The sequence below is a fragment of the Camarhynchus parvulus genome, chromosome 4A, assembly GCF_901933205.1.
Source record: "Camarhynchus parvulus chromosome 4A, STF_HiC, whole genome shotgun sequence".
Lineage (NCBI taxonomy): Eukaryota > Metazoa > Chordata > Aves > Passeriformes > Thraupidae > Camarhynchus > Camarhynchus parvulus.
In genome coordinates, this window is record NC_044600.1 from 17,729,466 (window position 1) to 17,749,497 (window position 20,032).

The 20,032-nt window shown below is 46.9% G+C and overlaps 1 protein-coding gene across 1 annotated transcript; it reads left to right on the forward strand.

Moving 5' to 3' along the window:
* The first annotated feature begins 6,837 nt into the window (after positions 1-6,837).
* Positions 6,838-18,962, forward strand: LOC115914976 (ras-like protein family member 11A-like). Its single transcript, XM_030967884.1, has 4 exons — positions 6,838-7,235; positions 8,563-8,619; positions 10,879-10,961; positions 16,109-18,962. Exons 1-4 carry the CDS (start codon positions 7,091-7,093, stop codon positions 16,574-16,576), a joined length of 753 nt encoding a protein of 250 aa, XP_030823744.1. The 5' UTR covers positions 6,838-7,090; the 3' UTR covers positions 16,577-18,962.
* Positions 18,963-20,032: the final 1,070 nt, after the last annotated feature.

Here is a 20,032-nt window from a genome sequence, read left to right on the forward strand (position 1 = left end):
CACCCGCTAATCGGCCCGGCCCGTGCGCCGCCGAAACCGCGCCGCTGCGCCGCGAAACCACCGTTCCGAGGCGTGCTCGGTCCGGGGGAACCCGGCTGGGGAACGGGATCGGAATGGGAATGGGAATGGGATGGGAACGGGATGGGAATGGGAATGGGAATGGGAACGGGATCGGGAATGGGAATGGGAATGGGGATTGAGGAATGGGATGGGGAACGGGAATGGGAATGGGAAAGGGAATGGGAATGCAAATGGGAATGGGATCGGGAACAGGAATGGAGAATGAGAATGGGATTGGAAATAGGATCGGGAACAGGAATGGGAATGGGGATCGGGAATGGGGTTGGGAATGGGATCGGGAATGGGAATGGGAACGGGAATAGGATCGGGAATGGGAATGGGATCGGGAATGGGATCGGGAATGGGAACAGAATTGGAAATGGGATCAGGAACAGGAATGGGAATGGGAAAGGGAATGGGAATGCAAATGGGAATGGGATCGGGAATGGGAATGGGAGCAGGAATGCAAATAGGATCGGGAACGGCACAGGGATGGGAACAGGACAGGGTGGGAAAAGGACCAGGATGGGGTTGGGATCGTTTTGGGGAACAGTTTTCCCAGAGCAGCTGTGGCTGCCCCTGGATCCCGGGCAGTGCCCAAGGCCAGGCTGGACACTGGGGCTGGGAACAACCTGGGACAGAGGGAGGTGTCCCTGCCATGGCAGGGGTGGCACTGGGTGGGCTTTAGGGTCCCTCCCCACCCGTAACATTCTGTGGGTCTGTGATTCCATGATCCTTGTGGGCCCTTTCCCCCAGGATATCCCGTGGTTCCCGGGGCTCAGGGAGGCCCCACTGGGATGGGCACTGCGAGGGCTCTGTGACACTGGAGGAAGGCACTGTCCCCACAGGGCTGGGGCTGGGAACTGGGGGCGTCACCAAAACCCCACCAAGGGACACCACGGCCAGCCCAGAGCACCAGAACCCTCAGAGGTGCCCATGGAACTCTGTAATTCCAAGGCTCCTTGCAGAGGTTGCGGGATTTTGGGATGGGGTGGGACAGTGGTGCTGCCCAGGAATGCCCTGCTGTTCCACACCACATGTCCCTGCTCCAGCACGGTGACAAAAAGGCTCTTTGAGAGCTCAGCACTGCAATGACAACAGTGCCCATTGTCAATCCATTGTCAGTCCTGTGGGAGAAGGAGTGGGAAGCGTTCCTGAGCCACCACAGAGCCTGTCCTGCAGGGCACAGTGACAGCAAACACATCTCAGAAGGAACAGCAAGGAATGGGCAGAAATTGGGGATGTGGCTGATCCTGATCCAGAGCTGTGCCCAGCAGGAGCAGGGAGGTCATTGTGCCCCTGTCCCTGGCACTGAGGGCACACCCTGAGTGCTGTGCCCAGCTCTGGGCCCTCAGCTTGGGAAGGACCTTGGGACACTGAGCACGGCCAGAGGGGACAACGAGGCTGGAGAGGGGCTGGGAACACAAACCCTGAGAGGAACCCCTGAGGGAGCTGGGGCTGCTCAGCCTGGAGAAAAGGAGACCCAGGGCTGCCCCCATCACTCTGCACAGCTCCTGAAAGGTGCCTGTGCTCAGCTGGGGCTGGGCTCTTTCTGCAGCAGCACTGACACAGCCAGAGCACACAGCCTCGAGCTGCACCAGGGGAAATACAGGGTGGATAGCAGGAAAAAAGTTTTTTACAGAAAGGTGATAAAGTTCTGGACTCATTTGGTCCCATTCCCATCCTGGTCTGTTCCCATTCCCAACCTCATCCACCACTGGAGGTGGTGCAGTCCCCATCCCTGGGTGTGTTTAACAAAGCCGGGATGTGGCACTGGGTGCCAGGGTTTAGCTGAGGTGCTGGGGCTGGGCTGGACTCGATGGTCTTGAAGGTCTCTTCCAACCTGGTGGTTCTGTGAATTCTGTGAATGACAACAGTGCCCATTGTCAATCCTGTGGGAGAAGGAGTGGGAAACATTCCTGAGACACCACAGAGCCCATCCTGCAGGGCACATTGAGGGCAAACACATCTCAGAAGGATCAGCCCTGGAAAGCAGCGAGGAACGGGCAGAAATTTGGGATGGGGCTGATCCTGCCCCAGAGCTGTGCCCAGCCGGGAGGCTGCAGCCTCCTCTCATTGTTACAAGCTGTGGGAGTGCTGCTGAGGGCACTGGGAGCTCCCTGCTCACAGTCCCAGCTCTGCCAGGGCTGTTTCCACTCTCTAGCCCTGACCTTGTGGGAATATCTGTGGGGAAGGGAGAACGGTTTTGTTTCCAAAGCAGAAACTTTTTTATGAGGCCAAGATGTTTCCATTCTGTTTGAGCTGCTGGCCTGCAGAGATCTTCTCCTACCCACGTTGGACTTCCCACGTCATCTGCTCCAGCCTCCCCAGGGACAGGCCTCAGGAGCACAAAAACCCCAATCCTTCCCAAAAATCCCCAAAGTGAAAAGGGCCACGTGCTCCTCACAGGGTTGCCATGAAGGGCAGTGCTTTAAAATTAGGGACAGGAAATGCAGGAATTGTGGAAGCTGTACAGCGTTTGACCAGATTGAAGTGCGTGTTTAAATGTTCATCTCTCTTGCATCCCAAAATAGAGTCAAGATGATTTATCACAGCTGCTGCAGCAGCATCTGAGGACATTTCCTTGCCCTTTAGCCTCAGGATCAGAAAAACTTTGTGCTGAGTAGAATTGCAGGGCTAAAATCGTGGTTTTGTCCCTGAATATCTTCAGATGTCACTGCTGGAGCACAGAGATGCACTTTCCATTCATCTAAACTCAGCAAGGTGGAATCCTGAGCACACAGGCCAAGGCTGGTTCCCTGAGTACACCACACTCATTTTTCATCCTTTCTTATCTCCTCCTCCTTTGCCTTTCCCAGCTTGGAGGTATGCAGTTCCTGGGAGCACAAAGGTGGTTCAAAGACAATTTCTGTTGAGTGCAGTGTCAGAAGTGACCTTTGGGCCCCAAGTTTGCCACAAAGAGGGGCAGAGAGAGCTGCAGGGATCAATTCTTGTTGGTTGGAGTTACTTCAGGGGTGTGTGCATGAGCTGCCAGCCACAAGTTCTGTCTCAGCATCTGCCACAGCCCTTGGCACTTCCCCACATCCACATTTCCCATTTCTGCTCCAAAACCAGCCCTGTTTCTCCTCCCAAGTCCCCCTAACATCAATATATTCTATAAAAGATGTACCAGAGGCAAATGTAATGGTTACAAATTGACTTCTGGAGGAAAAATAATTTCTGCCAGAGCCAGGCAGAAGGAGAAACATTTCCCCAACATGCTGGGACCTTAGCAAGGTCTCCCTGGCTCTGCTCATCTCTTACTCCTTTTGTACAATGCATCCAGAATAATTACAGCCAGTTTTAAAGCACTCTGACATCCTCCTGTGACGGGCACTACGGTCATGGCAAATACTTTTATTTTTAGCAAGCTTCGTCTCTGAAAATGTGTAGGAGGGCCAACAACAATATAAATAGAAAATCTTCTAACAAACAAAGCCAAAAGCAACACAGAGCAGTAAATAAATCTGTAAAAAATTTGGTGTGGAAATAACAATCTCTGTGCACTGTGCAAAGGCACAGATCTTTGCATGAGCAACCCAAGGGTGGTAAAGTGAAACCTCCAGAACCATCCAAGTGTTTCCAAAGTCACTCTCAGTTTTGCAAACATTCCCCCTCTAATTTAAGCTATTGTTTTTCCAAGAGAATTAGAATTTAAAACATGGGGGTTTTTAGCTAAATATAAGTCCATTGTGCACAAACAATGAATATCTCCTTTAAAAACAATTGTTATTCCACATGCCAAGGGTTACACAATCTCAGAGAGTGTGAATCCTTCTGCAGGGCTTCACTCCCTGAACAGGCTGCTCTGGCAATCTAGAAAATTACACAAGGACCACATCTGAAAACCTCTGGGTTTGATTCTGTATCTTACTTGAATCCTTTAAGAATTAAATCCTCCAAGTTGAGAGGAGAGGGGAGCTTGAGAGTAGATTGAAAACTTTGGGAGAATGCACAGTGTTGGGTTTGATTCGGTATTTTACTTGAATCCCTTCAGAATTAAAGTCTCCAAGTTGAGAGGAGAGGGGAGCTTGAGAGCAGATTGAAAACTTTGGGAGAATGCACAGCTTTTTATTTGTACTAAAAGCCCTTCTCTCTGCACAGAGATTCCTGCACGTGGTGGAACAAGATCTGGGGAGAAGCACAAGAAGCCAGGGCTGGTGCAGAAGAAATTCATATTCAACCAGATCAGCAAAGGAACTCCAACTGCACTGCTCTGCTTCCAACACGCAGCCTGAAACTGCTTTCACATTTGTTTTAAGCAACCAGAAGCCCTCAGAGCTGCCAAAAGCAGCAGTTTGACATTTCCTGCAGCACTGCTGTCTCATTCCTGCCCCCACACATCCCCTCTCCCGTGTCAGCAGCAGATCCAGCCCTGCAAGCACATGGAGCAGCTTCCCTGTCCCTCCTCACACAGCGGCAGCTGCTCCTTGCCCCTGCTTGGGACTCCTGATTTTTGAGTGCCACATCCAAGCTCAGCATCCTTTGAGCACAGTTTGCATTCTTTGTGTCTGCCTCACATTCATCCAGGCCAAAGCTCACCCTCCATGTGCCTCTGACTCCCTTTGTGTTCCTCAGCACCACATTTGGTTACCCAAAATGATTTTGACTTTTTTTTTTTTCTTCCAGTTGAACGTGCCTCCCTCTTGGAGCAAGCCAGCAGAGCTGTTTTCTTCTAGGAATGTCTTTGCTCATATAGAATATTCTTCATGGCTTTTCTGAACTTATCTGGCTTTTTTTTTTCCTGGGCTGGAGCTCTTCTGGCCACCTAGAAGCTGACAGATCTATGACTGTTTGGTTTTGGAGGAGGACTATTGTGATGAATGGTTTTATATTACTCACTAGCATATGCTTTTAATAGCAAATGGGAACAAAGGTTCCAGCACTCAGAGAGGCAGACAGTGACTTACTGCTGCTAACTAATCCCAAATTTATCACTGTCCTGCTCAACAACACATTTCAAAATGCTGCCCTATTAATTGACCACAAGATTTTGAGCTTTTTTCCTATTCCTCCTCTCATTTTGCCTCTTCTTACAAAACTTGTGTGAGATTAAAGCATGCTGGTAAATAAATTTCTTGGAACAGATTTTTTTTTTTTTATCAGTGTTTGGGGTTTTGCAAAAATCTGGAAGCAAATTGACACTGGAAGACTTGCAAACCATTCCCACAGGAGCCATATCCCAAAAGACAGAGGATCCAGCAGCTCCCTCCCAGTTCCATGAGCTGCATCAGCCTCCAGACCTTCCTTCCTCCTCTTCATCAGCTGCCAGGATGGTCAAAGGAGCAACACTGGGAGCTTGCAGAGCATCACTGCACAAATACTGCCGCACAACGAGGTTTCAGAGGGGAAATAGAGCCTTGGAAAAGGGACATGTCCATAAATCTTGGGATTCTTGTGCTGATTTCACGGCACTGCTGTGCCCCAGAGCTGGATTTTCCTCAGGGCAGTTCACATCCTGTGAAAATGTTGGTGAGGAAGCTGGGATGGGTGCTTTGGGAAGGGGCAGTGATCCAGAGCCCTGCCCTGATTTCCCATCCCCTGGGAGCCCAGCCTGGCTCTGAGCCGGCTGGGGAGGGTTCAGGTGTGTGCTGTGGGTCCCCATGAGAACCCCATGAGAGCAGCTGAGCACAGAGAAGCTTTTTGGTGACTGCAGCCTCTCCAGAGTGAGCCAAGTCCATCTCCTGCCTGCAGAGAATCTGCATCCCCAGGTCTCCATGAGCTCTGGGAGTTTATCTTGCTCTCCATTCCCATCCACATCTCCCACACAGCCTGACAGAGTCCATGTCCCAGCCTCGCCTCTGCTCCCTTCTGAGAAGCCTTCCAAAGACAAATGCTCCAACTACATTATTTTTTTAAGTTTAATTTACATCTGTTTTGTATTATTTGCAGTTCTGCTTTATCTGGGTCACTCCTTCCCCAGTGTTCTTCCCTCCCTGCTATCCCAGAGAGCTGATTGTAGCCAGTGTTCAGTTCCAGGCTGTCATCCCACAGACCCTGCCAGCTGCCCTAAAACCCCACTCAGTTTTCCTAGAGAAGCCATTCTCTCATTCTTCCTCTGGAAGCCGCCCAGCCCCAGTCTGTCAGCAGCCCCAAATTCCCTTTGCAGAGCCTGCAGTGTCCCACCCCAACGCTGCCTCACGTTCCAGCCGCCCTTCAAAACTCACAAAGCAGCAGATCAAATGTATCCCGGGGGATTCACGGGATGTCAGCTGGGATTTTGGAATATCCCACAGCTGGCCGAAAGCTCTGAGGGAGGGTGGAAATGTTTATTATCCTGAAGAGCGGGGTCCCATGGGCAGCACACAATGAAGGGCCCAGGGAGAACAACAGAGCGCGGGGCTGGGGCCGCGGAAAGGGCGAAGGACCCGGACAGGCAGAATCGGATTATTCACAGCCGAATTAGAGCAGAGCACGGCCGTGACCGCACCGCGCTCCGAGCGCTCCCGTGACGGCTGCAAAGTCCCAAAATCTGGGTTTTAGCAGCCGGCCAGGGGCAGCAAACGGAGCAGGCCCGGGGAGGGTGTGAGAGGAGAGCCGTGAGGGGAGGGATGTGAGGGGAGAGCCGTGCGGGGGGGGCTGTGAGGGGAGAGCCGTGAGGGGAGGGCTGTGAGGGGAGAGCCGTGAGGGGAGAGCCGTGAGGGGAGGGCTGTGAGGGGGGCTGTGAGGGGAGAGCCGTGAGGGGAGAGCCGTGAGGGGAGGGCTGTGAGGGGGGGGCTGTGAGGGGCGGCAGGCGCGGCCCGCTCGGGACCGGGGCAGGAATGTCCCGCTGCCCTCGCCATTGGCTGCGGGCTGCAGGAGTCAGCTTTCACGGGGGCCGATCAAAAAGTTCCCCTCGGCTCTGCGAAGTCGCTGTCTGAGCAGAGGCAGCGGATGCAGGAGGCCGGGCGCTCTCGCATTCCTCAGGAGATCGCCTGCAGTGGGATGAGAGCGCTTCTGGCTGCCGGCAGAGCCGGGCGAGGACGGGCGCCGCGGAGCCGCGCTCCTGCTTTCCTCCCGCCGCCCGGGCCGAGCAGCCATCCCTTCTGGCATGCTCCTCATCCCTGAGGACACGATGTCTCAGTACTCCACCAACTTCCTGCTGCTGCCCATCCCGGAGTACCCCGCGCTGGACTGCGCGCCCAACAAAATCATCAAGCTGGTGGTGCTGGGCGGCAGCGGCGTGGGCAAGACAGGTAAGGACAGGTGTGTGCCCTGCTTTCCTTTTCCTTCCCTGCCAGACACACTCAAACTAGCGAAATTTACCGCAGCTTAACTATTTCAATTTGCTTTTCTTTCTTTTTCTTTCTTTTTAAGAAAAGGCACAGGAGAATTTGTAAGATTTGCTGTAGATGCGTGAGAAGCCAACATGAGCCAGCCGCGAGTTTTGTACTCCCAAATGCTTCTAGCTGCTCATGAGCAAATTAGTTAACTGTAGTTAAATTTCCGCACCCCAAAAGGTGGCTTTTATCCTCCTTTCTGTAAGTGTTTTATGCTCTGCAGACAAATCATAGCGTACAAGATGTGCCTTTATTATTCTCCAAAGGAGAGGGGAAGAAAAGAGGGTAAAGAGAGCATTGTTGAATATCTGGTCCATGATTTCAGAAATTATGAAAAGCAGATTGATTTATTACATCTGTGGTTCCATGGGATTCAGCAAAATGTTTGTTTTGGCTTTGAAGCAGCCACGTCTTCATATTATTTTTAAATAGTTTCTTGAAGACAGCTGCACAGGCAATTTCATTTAAGGGTGCTAAAGGATGATCCAGTATCACTGTGAGAAAAATTATTGCTTGAAATGAAATCTATTATAAAATAATGTTGCTTGCAGAATAAGACATTTTATTTAACTCTTAATTAAGTGGTGTTGCAAGTTACTAGGAATCTACTGAGATCAAAGAACCACAGGAATATAAGTTACTGTTGCTATGATGGGATTTAAATGTTTTATGCAGAAAAAGGAAAATGTTCTTATCAAAGTTTAAGAAAGCAGCTCAGGTTAAGGTGAATAAGGAGCCAGGGTGCTCCAGCATGACCCAAGGGTGCAGAGCACATGGAGTTTGTTTGCTGGGTGTGATTAGATATCACTGATGGGTTTTGTGAGAGGTTTTAAGGCTGGAAAGACCCATTCCATCCATCAGCCTCACTTCTTGCATGACAGAAAATGCTTAAATTTGGATTAGCTGCAGTCTACTGCCTTGTTACTCTTCTCCTAAATTATTTCAGAGCAAAGGACAGATTGTTTTACCTGCAGTCACAGGGAAACAACCTCCTGAATCCCAGGGCTCATTTCCAAAACAAGCTGTGAAAAACTCTGTGTTGGGTATCCCAGGCTGGCCCCAAATCTTTGTCTGTGAGAGCTGAGAGTTGAGAGCAGCACTTGCAGAGCAACATGTGAGCAATGCAGAGGCTAACCTGGTTCCATGTGAGACTCCTTCCTGCAGGAAGATGCCACAGGAGCTGTGCAGGATGGCTCAGGGCTCTCTCTCATTAAGGACCCACGTTTCTGTCATTGTTTTGCAGCCCTGGTCGTGCGCTTCCTCACAAAGAGATTTATTGGGGACTACGAAGCCAACACTGGTGAGTTCTGCTCTCCCCAGCAGCACTGCAGGGAGTGGGGAAGAAATCCTCTCTGCTTTGTGACTGCTGCACGTTACAGGGAAGCCAAGTGGTGTTAGATGTCCATAAGGTGCATATTTTCAGTTAATAGCCTCGAGCTATGAAAGCAATAAATCAAAGGCTCATTATTTATGATCCTTTGAGCTGTTTTTTTTTCCCCCCAAGCTGATGGAAAAGGATCAGAGTAAAAGGTTTGCTTGGGGACATACCTATAGTGAAACACAGGCTCAAGGAACAACCTACCCATCAACTAAACCCAATGCTGCTCCCCCTGCAACCCCAGGGAAGGCAGAGGAATTCGGAGGAGTGTAAATGCAGTTCAGAACCTTTTCTGTGCATTCCCCTTCTTTCAGGGGCTATTATAACCAGGGAAACCTTGAAATTGAAACCTTCTCTCCACAGGACAAGCAAAGCAACCATTCATTCCTTGTTTAATCCAGAGGGTGTGTTCATGTGAACTGTTCCAGGCAAACACTGAATGATTTGGCCAGTGTTGTAGGATGGATACATGTACCCCCCATGCTCACCCCTACTGCACACCCCATACATTGGCCACCGCACAGTTTTGGGGTGAAAGTGGGCAGAATTCAGAAAATGCTTCACTTTGGAGATGCTTGCTGAGCTCAGGATGAGGAGGGAGCAGCACAAGACACCTTTGATCTGAGGAAATGCACTCTGAAAGCTCCTCCTCCCAGCTCCCCCTCCCTGACCCTGAGTAACCCTGATGCTTGGCTGCACTTTTGCTCCTTTTCTTCTGTCACCTCTTCTCTGGGAGGTTGTACATCAAGCGAGAGCAGGGAGCTGTGCAGTGATTGCTGCCAGAGCAGTGCTGGGAGCCACATGCTTTTCCCATTAAGCTCCCAGGCCCATGGCCATGCTGCAGGAGAGGTGAATATTCCAGCAATAAGGAACAGGTGGCAGTGACTGCCCTTGGGATCACTCAGCTCTGCCTGTCCTTGTGCCAAGCATCCGTGGGCAGAGCAGGGGCAGTGCCTGGCAGCACCTGTTCTTTGTTCTGCAGGGCATCATGGAATGGGAAAAAGGAGCTGTCTGGTCTTGGTGCAGGGGTGCAGTATTTTCTCATAGAACCACCTTTACAGCTTTAAATCAGGGCTGGTTTTAAATACAAACCAAACCTCACCAGGGCTGGATCGCAGTATTAAACCACAATATGACAATGTGGGATTCAGTGCTGAATTTCCTTGTGCTGAAAATGCTCTGAGAGCTCAGGCTCTTTTCCACTGGAATAAAATCACTTGTTTCCTTGAAACAAAGCTGATTTTCAGAAGTGAGGGCATTACTGTCACTAGCTGGGCTCCCTGTTAATGTGAATTCCTTGCTCTCCAGTGGGTGGATTTCTCCAGTCTGACATTGTTCTGGAGGCAGCAGTGACAATTGTGCTGGGGCAGGACAGAAGGGCTGTACACAGCAGCTGTGGATTAGCATTTCCTCACAGCCCCACGTGACTCGTATTAAGTTCTAAAGAAAAATGAGAATGACAACCACCTCTGAACCACAGAGAGTGCACAAGATCAGGACTTAAATTTTCATTGTTGTTTACCTCAGCTGCAGTAACAAAATAAAGTTCAAGCCCAGGATAGCAGTGGTTAGATCAGAGCTAGATCAGGCCTAGGTGAGTAGAACTGACACTTGCCTGTGTATATGTGTCCTCCAGATTAACCAAAGTCAGGTTTGAAGTGTCCAGTCTTTGGGGATTTCAACCAAGCTCTAAATCACACAAACCCCAAAGAGCACCTGGGGGATTTGTATACCATCCCTCACTCTGTGTCCCAAACTGGAGCACTTTCCTTTTTTAAAGGCATTCAGAAAAATACAGCAGGAAGCACTCACTCCTTTCACCAACCCCACCTGGATGTCTTCATTTGTAATTATAAAAGTGAACTGCACTTCTATTTAAAGTTCACAGTATAGACTGGAAACCTGAGTGGGATTTATGTGCCTGCTTTGTGTCTGTGACTCAATCCTGAGTGGCCCTTCCCAGCCCCCCTGGCTGTGCCTTCAGGATGTGTCCCCACATAGCAAACACAGCCCCACTGCTGAGCAAACAGCCACACAAACACTCCAGGCCAGGCACTTTCCTACAGGCAGCTCCACATCCTAAACCTCAAAGCTCTGGATTTCCACAGTCCCATTTTACTTTTCCTTTGTCATTTTGGTTCCCTGGTACAGACCCTGACTGACATCTTCCTTCTCCCCCAGGTGCTTTGTATTCCAGGAAGTTCACCATAGATGGGGAACAGATCTCTCTGCAGGTGCAGGACACTCCCTTTGTCTCATTGGAGGTAAAACAACTGCTCTGTGCTTTTCAACACCCTTCTGTCTTATGTTTATTGTCAGCACTTCCATCTGTAATTAACTCTGCTTAGCAGCAGGAAAATACCTGGGCTCAAACCCAAGACTAATCAAGGTACCTTAAACTCCACCAAAATGAGCTCTTGAAGGTGTTAAATCAGGCTCCTTCAGGAGTAAGCCAAAATTAACACAATTTTATTTCCAACACATTACTAAACAGCAGTAAAATTACAATCTGGTTCCCTCCTGCCAACAGCTTGATTGTTTTATTTTCTGTCAGGTGGTTTCTGTCCCTGCATGGCAGGAAACTCACCTGCCCAGAGGCCCAGCTGGCTCAGCCTGGACCTTCCTCCCCACCCAAAGTCTCTCAGATTTAGGGAAGTGTTTCTTTCCAAGGGGCCAGGCTTCACAGCAGCTGTCATTTCCAGCTGTGGTGCTTTGCCCTGCTTTCCTTACCCTGGTTTTAAATGTAGTTAATTAATTTTTTTAAGGTGTTAGCATTTATCACACTCCTTTTTCTATCAGTGTTCTAGACAGTTGGACTCAATGATATTAATGACCTTTTCCAATCTTAGTGATTCTATAATTCTATTGTGATATTAAAGACCTTTTCCAATCTTAATGGTTTAATGATTCTATTATATTCTAGATTTAATATTCTACCAGGAACCTCTTTCTAGGAATATTTTTCCAAGCAGGATTTATGCTGTCTCTCCTTGAAGATCTGCTTTGCATGCAGAACAAGAGGATGAAAATAGTGTCAAAGCAACGGGAAATGTAGTGAAATTTGGGGTTACATGAATGGTGGAAATCTCATGAGTAATAATTCCTACAGAAGCAGAGATTTCATGATAAAATCAGGCATTCTCATTGCACTACCAAGCTTAGACTTCTAGGTGTGGCCTTAACTTCAGACTAGGCTTAGATTTGGCCAATATTGTGGGATGGGAACACCAACCTCTCTCCTCATGTGTCAGGCTGCCCTGGACAGCTCTGCACCCTTGTTTTACCTGCACAGAGCCACCTGTGCATCTCTGTGCCACGGGACTCTTCCACCCTGAGTTCCCAGAAGGGAATAAGCAAAGCTCCAATTTCCAACGTTCCATTTCCAGCTCCTCTGCCTGGAAGTGGGTTGAAGGGGAAAGCTTTGATGCAATCCCACTCTCTGCTGTGCAGGGTGCACAGAGCAGAGGGCAGGAGCCCTCATCTGCTCTTCACACTCAGAAGCAAACAAAAGCTGCAGTGGAAGCTCTCCAAATATTCAAGTGGGATTTACCAGCACAAAGGCCTTGCCAGCTTGCCGTGCAGAGAGGAGCTGGGGGGGATTGGGCACCGCTGGGATTGCCTGATAAACACTTAACAAAGGGAATCCCCTCTCTCTTCTGTTCCATGGAATGATTTAACTCCTGTTTTCAGACCACATAGATGCTATTTTCCTGTTTAAATTAAAGCTGTGTCCTACAGTTCAGTGACTCCAGAGGTACACAAAATTCAGTCAAGCCTACAGCTGAGGTTGCTTAGTCAGAAATGATTTTAAATTAGTTAGGAAGGAGTTTCATTTTCTTTGTCCCAGTCCAAGGTCTGTGCTTTTCCAAGATCTCCCACAGCAACCCTTATCTCCTCCTGTGTCTGTTTGCTTCAAATGGTAAATCTGCAATAATTGAAGGGACTGTAACAGAACAGGTTAAGACTGAGAAAAGGCTGGATTTTTAATTCAAATCCTTAAGGAAGAGAGTTTCCTGCACTCTGCAGGCTGAGTGCAGTGTTCCAGGAGGAAATCATGTGGAAACCCTCAGGATTCAAGCCCCCAGAAACGTGAAATTGTAAGAGAGAAACAGAAGCAGATGAGTGGTTTTGTTGGGTGATTCATTGCTGCTTGGCCTATACACTGCAAAAGCCTGTGTGTTTCAAAATTCATTCTGGAGCAGAGATTTCCATTTAAAAAGTAGCCCATTAACCTTTGATTTCCTGAATAAAGCATTCCACTTGGGATTATCCATCCATCCATCCATCCATCTCACTGCTGGGTGGGCCTAGCTGGAGTGAGGGAGAATTTCTGCTCTTAGGGCTCTCTGAATGTGCACCTTCTCCAAACCCATTTTCAAAGCTTGCCAGTGCAATTAGTTTTGTTTTGTTGGGTTTTTTTTTTGGCCATGAAAGGGTTTTGCTGGTGAAAAGAAGCTTCCAGGACATGGAGAGTGGCTAATTATCCCCAGACTGGCTACAACCCAGACCCCAACAGTGCAAATTGCCCTTCTTCCCACAGCCTGCCCCAGCCTGGCTGGAGTTCACTCTCATTAACCTTCCCAACAAGGCTGCTGGGAGGATCCCTCTGCATCATTCTGCTTTGGGGTGTGAGGGGTTTGGGGAGGAGGGACAAGAGCAGCTGATAACCAATGTCACTGCTCACAGGATTTAGCTGTGAGCTGGCAAAGACAAAGAACCTCAAAGTGTGATGAGCCAGTGTCTCTGAGGGCAATAATGAAATATTTACAAAGGGCACTTGGCTGGCAGAACTCCTGGGAAAAGCTTTGAGCCTAATTTACACTCTGACCCTTCAGAAATTCTGCTTCCTCCTCCTCACAGAAGAGCTTGTCAGTAGTTCTTCTTTTACTGTCTGATATCCCAGAAGAAAACTGATCAGTTCTACTCATTCTTTGCTACTTCTGCTCTCTGAAGTTAGGCTTTATCATTAATGTTTAGGTCTAAATAAAAGTGATCTGTTTGGGGAGAGTGCTGAGCATTAAATTCTGTTAGAATTAATGTGAATGGCACATATGCATTCTATAGATTATTAGATAATGGAATGTGTTTTCTATTAGTCTTACTGAAGTTGATGAAAATTTCTTGGGTAGAATTTAGCAACAATAATAAAAAAATGAGCTCTGTATTTGTGATGTTAAACTCCCCTTAAAATACACAATTTCTACCAGCTTCATGAAGAGCTGTACACAGAATATGCTTGTTACATAAAATACAACTTAAATAAAGGATATTACAAAAGGATAGGATAAAGGATATTTTAAAAATTACAGAAATTGTAATTGCAGGAATGAAACATTGACAGGAGTGTCAGTTCTTCCAAAGTAAGCAGGCTGCAGCAGGGATCTCCCTCTCTGGCTGGGCTATCCCTGTCCCAGCAGGGTAACAAAGAGGAGAGGATTAGCTGGAAATAGCTTCATCCTGACAAGTGAGCTGATCCCTTTTCAAGCCTACAGTGCTGTACTCAGCTTTGTAGTCCCAGAGCTGGTGGTTGTTTGGGCTCTAAATAGGAGGGGTGAGGGACTCAAGAAATGTGTGACCAGAAAAAAAAATATATAAACTCATCACTGCTCCCCAAATTACCAATGAGATTTTAGCTGATTTTCAGTTCCAGTCATTGGTTCTTGATAACAAATTGCTTTTTTTCAAAAGAACTTTGCCTCTGACTATCTGGAGACCTTCAAGGCAGGAAAACCTGGCAGGCTTCACCAAACAGAGTTAGTGAGAGCCTCTGTCCATGGAGACATTGAATAAAGAATCAGAAAAAGCCCTAAAGGTCACCTGGTGAGACAGATGTTCACTTGTCATGCTGTGACAAACCTGATGATTTTTAATGCTCTTACTGTGCCCATCACAGTTTTATCCACAATAAGAGAGTGAGTTTCTGACTGTTGGGTAGAAGAGAATTCAGAACTAACTTTCCAAAGCAGTATTTTGGCTTTTCTCTCCAACTAGTTTGCTCTGACCCCTCTCCACTCCACATTACTGCTTTCCTGCAGTATGGGATGAGAGAATCATGGAATCAGTGAGGTTGGAAAAGGAGGGAGGAGTCCAACCCATGACTGATCCCCACCTTGCACTGAATGCCACATCCAATCATTCCTTGGACACTTCCAGGGATGGGGACTACAAACCTTCCTGGGCAGCCCCTGCCAGTGCCTGACCACCCTTTCCATGGAGAAACTCCTCCTGATATCCACCCTAAACCTCCCCTGGTGCAGCTTGAGGTGTTTCCTCTTGTCCCATCTCTGGGAACAGAGCCTGGCCCACACTTGGCTACAATGACCAGGTGTGGATGCAACAGCCTGGTCAGAGGGTGAGAAAATGGGTTTTATTTTCCTCACAGTAGACTTGGGAGACTTTTTAGGGAGTTGTAGAAATTATAACTTGTTAGTATAAACAACCTGCAGGTGGTGTTTTTCTACTCTGTTTTTCTGTTCTTCTCAAGGACTGTTTGCGAGAAAGTTTTTTTTAGTTAGCTAATCAAGTAGGATGTGTCAAATCTGTCTGTAAAAGAGAGGATTTTTCATATTAAATGCTCTTCTCCTGCAAATCAGCCTTCAAGTGAATTTGTGTAATTTCTGGCTCAACATTGACAACCAGGTCCCCCAGAATCTCCTTTTCTCTGTTGTCATCTTATCGCAGGGGTTCCATACAGCTGTCTCCTTAGCACAAAAGTTCCATACCTTCTTGGTGTTTCTTGTGAGCAGCTCCTCCAAGCACTGACTCTTTCTTCTTCTTCACAAAGCAGCCAACTGACTCCAGTTCCCTTCTTACCCAGCCACCCCACTCTTTTATAGCATCTTCTTCTCACTGGTTACAGCTGTGGCCTGTTAAAGTCAGGCTTGTTCCTAATCTTTGATAATTGGCCCACTCAACACTCAACTAAAGCATTTACTAGTCCCAGTATAGGCAATAGAAAAGACACCATTGGCACGATAGAGACTATGTACCGCAAGGGAAAGGTGAAATAATAATGAATAAACTAAGCTATAAACAGCAAGGATCAACCCTTGTGCCTCTTGCATCATGCTTTAGCAAGAAAAACCAAACAAAATGAATTTAAGTTTGCCACCCTGAAACCCAAGCGAGCTACTTACAAGCAGCTATTACTGAGCGAACCGCTCTCTGTGGCAAAAGAGTGGTTTGGCTTGGGCAACTCCTTAGGGGTAAGGTTACTTTCTACACTATCTTTATTTTCTTATATTCTATCCCCCTACATTTCTCCAGGTTGGACAGCCCAGCACAATGCTACCAACACCGGGAGTTTCCCTGGTACCTCCAGAGAAGTTTCTGGGAAAACAGGCCCGTGCTGAAATCCAGCTCTGTCTGGGGCTGATCCCTGATGTGCAAATCCCATGTTGTTGTTTTGCAGGACGACACGGACAGCATCTGCTGCCAGGAGCAGATAAACCGCTCCATCTACTGGGCCGACGGCTTCGTCTTCGTGTTCTCCATCACGGACTACGAGAGCTTCCGCCTGCTGCGCCCGCTGCACCAGCACATCCGCAGGATCCACCCCAACGCCAACATCCCCCTGCTGCTCATGGCCAACAAGGGCGACCTGCTGAGGGCCAGGCAGGTGTCCTCCAAGGAGGGGCTGCAGCTGGCCACCGAGCTGGGTGGCACCTACTGCGAGGTGTCGGCGCGGGAGAGCTGCGAGGGCGTGCACGAGGCCTTCCAGCAGTTGTGCCAGGAGCTCAGCAGGAGCAGCAGCAGCTGCAATGGGGAGAAGAGGAGAGGTCTCCACCTGGTGAGGCCCAAGTCGCCCAACATGCAGGACTTGAAGAGGCGTTTGAAGCAGGCTCTGACTTCCAAAGGCAAATCTGCCACCACGCTTTGATGTTCCCGCCTGGGAATTGTGTTCTGGAGCCCTGGGAAAAAGGGCAACAAGCTGGGAAAAAGGGGCATCAGTTCAGCTATCAGGTTGTGTGAGAGACTCTCAGTCCTGTGAGAGACTCTTTCGTTTGGTCTTCACATCTCCCTCAAAAAGCCCTGCTCGTTCAGCAAAGGAACTCACAGAATTTGCTCTCTGGAGCAAGGATTTCAAAACTGTGGTTTTAAAAAAGAGATCATCCCAAATTCATTCTATCTTTTTATTTCTTTTTGGAAGTCAAGTCAAACATCTTGGTGTTAAAAAGTGGGTTTTGTTAATGAGAATAATGAAATCCTGCTTTTAAGAGATGTGACTTCCCTTGGGGATGATTGTGTTCCCAAACACAGGCAGCGAACTACAGCAGGGCTTGAGGAGAGTGACGGGAGCTGTACTGAGCAAGAAAAATGGACCAGATCTGCTTCAGTGCAAGAGTGGAAAATAAATGAATTAATTCATTTAAATGAAGAGCATAAATAGTGAGAAGTATTAATTGAAAGAAAGAGTTCTGAGCAATGGGGAGAGATTTGTTCATATGCAAACTTAAGCCTTACAGTGTCTCTTTAAAGGGAGATTTTTTAAAAAATCACTATTTTTTCAGATTATTTTTGTTTAAAAGCACAGTGACTGCTTCTGAAAGTGATTATTTGGGCAAAATTTGGAGCAGCATTCTGTAGTTACCAATGTCACAATGTCCAGTAGTTTCTCCATGGCATTTCCCATTTTTCTGAAGGTTTCTTACACGGCAAAAGGAAAAAATAGATCAGAGTGGTTTAAAACCTGCCAAAAAATGAGCTTCACTGATCAAGGAGAGAGCAAGGAGGTCACCTAAAACTCTTAATTTTTTTTTTCCCCAAAATAGTTAGACTTCAAGTTCAAAATGCTTTTAAAGAAACAAAGCCTTCACATGAAACATATTTACATCATTAGGTTGTCCAGGGCTTTTTTAAGAAGAAAAGGTTTTATGATGCCTGAAATTTTTGGCTTTGGGAATTCATTATTTTGTTGTTTGAGTGTTTGTTGTTAAACCCAGGCTTCCCTGAACAGCTCCCAGAGCATCCCAGCCTGTCAGGACAAATCCCAGTGGCAGCGTCTAGTTGTGCCTCAGCACGTCCAAGGATTTGGGGCTGCATCCCAGGAACTGATTTATGGAACCAAAAACAGCACAGGGAGCTCCCAGCACTCTGTTCTCAGTGAGATGGGGAGCAATGGGCTTGGACCATGTAAAATTCATGATGCTCCAACGTCTTCTTCAAAGAGAGCAGATGAGCAATTCAAGGACCATGAAATGAAGTCAAGCTCAGTGATTTATACTCAGGGACACTGGAGGGAAACCCGAGTTTGATGGATATGGAAAAACACTCCCAGCTGCAGTTTCATCTGGCAAGACTGAGCTAAATCAACCTTTTCCTCATTAGGAGAAGCAAAAATGGAAATGAAGTCTGATGAGTATTTGTATAGCTCAGGGCTTTAAAATGTACTTTGTATTTTTCATTTCCCTATATTAGACAGCTCTAGCCATGATTTTATCACCTGGATTTGCCTTATCTCCAGCTCACTTTCTGTTTTATTTATTGTTTTCCACAGCTGCTCATCTGAGAATGTCTTGTGTTCTGATTCATTTAAGAGTCTTTCATTCCCACAAATGCTCTGCACCTGGTTTTAAATTCAGTTTCAAGTTGTATTAGGAGGGGAACAGTTGGATCATCCAAAAAGGGACTCAAATTATGTCAGGGAATTTTTACTTTGGCTTAATTAAAAATTTGGTGTTTGAGCAGTGTCATTCATCATCCCAGGCACACTGGTATTTATGGCATGGAATTTCAATGTTTTAAATTAATAACACCACAGCTTCAAATACTGAATGTGAAATTCAATAACTCAAATATTGAATCTAGAGATTCAATGGCTCAAATACTGAGTCTAAAGATTCAATAACAAGAAATAGAACAAGACACATAGAAATGGAAGTATTTTTGTGTTGGAAAAATGATCACCAATTTTGAATAGCAATTAACAATTTTGCCATTCCAGTACTGCATAACAAGGGCTAAATTTGCTGAAGACATTTTGCTGACATTGATTTGTTTGCAACTTCCTTCAGCTCAAATCCTTTCTAATTTGGGAAGAAATGTCACCAAAATTCCAACCTGTCAATATTTTAGTTCCATTAGTGATTAATAAAAACATGCAAGGTCTTCCCTGAGTAAAATGGCTTCTCTGTGTGTCAAATATTTAAATATTCCTTGTTTACACTAAAATTTATTGTTTTCCCTTCTTACAACCTAAGACACCCTGCTTTGGAAATATTCCTTATGTAAGGAAATACTCCTTATGAAAATAAGTATTCCCACATTCCTGTGGGGGGGAAAAATCTACATTTTGGCTAAAGCCAAAAAAGATTGAAACATTTAAGTCTTCTCTTAGGTACTAACATGTGGCAAACATTTATTCTGCTACAGAAACTTCAGTATTTCCTTTGTTCATTGACCAGGAGTACAAATACTGGTTTTAAGCCAGGACTAACCATCTACAGAAGGCAATAAAGCTCAGTATTTTTAGTTGGGGTGCAGCAGTTGAGCCCCAGGACACCTCACTGTGCCCCAGAGGCAAGGCTGAAGGGCAGCACAAAAAGCAGGGAGAAAAGAATGCTATAGAATTAAGTGCCTAAAAATAATCCTGTACAAGATCAAAGTTTAGTAATGTAGAACCTGATCCTGAATTAGAAACTTCAGGCTGCCAGGGGAAAACATGTATTCTACTGAAGGTTTAAAATTAACCCTCTAGAGAGAAAGTACTGACACAAACTCAAGAGGGGAGAGGGAAAACAAAGATTTGAGAGTGTGGGGTGATTTTTGGATATCAAAGAAAATTCTTCTCTCAGTTCTATTGATTTAGTCCAGATTAACTCTGCTGGAATCAATACCAACAGCAGTGAACTGTAGAATTCCTTCTTTCAATTTTTTTTCTTCTCATCCCTCATCATTCTCCTGAGCATTTTAAATCTTTGTGCACCATCTGGTTTTCAAGATGGTTTTACAGCTGAGTTTACTTGGGCACAAAGCAGTTGAGTGATTTGCCCCAAGGTTACACAGCTGAGCAAGTACTTGAGAAGAACTCCAACCCTGTGTCCTTTGTAATTAATTCCCAATTCTCTACAACAACTCTCAGACCTTACAGCTCCCTCAAGGTATGCACAAAGCACAGTGAGTTGTGTTGCACAGGATTGTAATTAAAAGTTGGGAAAAGTCTCTTAAATTTCACCTGTGTTGGGGACTGAGCAAAGTCTCAGTGGCAGGCTGGCAGCTCACAATGACACCAGACAGGCTTGGGAGCCACTGGAGATATTTGTTAATGGTTATTTCTGTGTTCCTGTCAGATGCATCTTGGCCAGATCCATTAATCTGAATTACTCTGCCCACAGGT

Bases quoted from the DNA above. Each gene is read 5' to 3' on its own strand.
- LOC115914976 (XM_030967884.1), top strand. From the start codon at position 7,091: ATGCTCCTCATCCCTGAGGACACGATGTCTCAGTACTCCACCAACTTC. The intron at 7,236-8,562 runs GTAAGGACAGGT...ATTGTTTTGCAG, and splicing joins CAGCGGCGTGGGCAAGACAG to CCCTGGTCGTGCGCTTCCTC. The intron at 8,620-10,878 runs GTGAGTTCTGCT...CTTCTCCCCCAG, and splicing joins GGACTACGAAGCCAACACTG to GTGCTTTGTATTCCAGGAAG.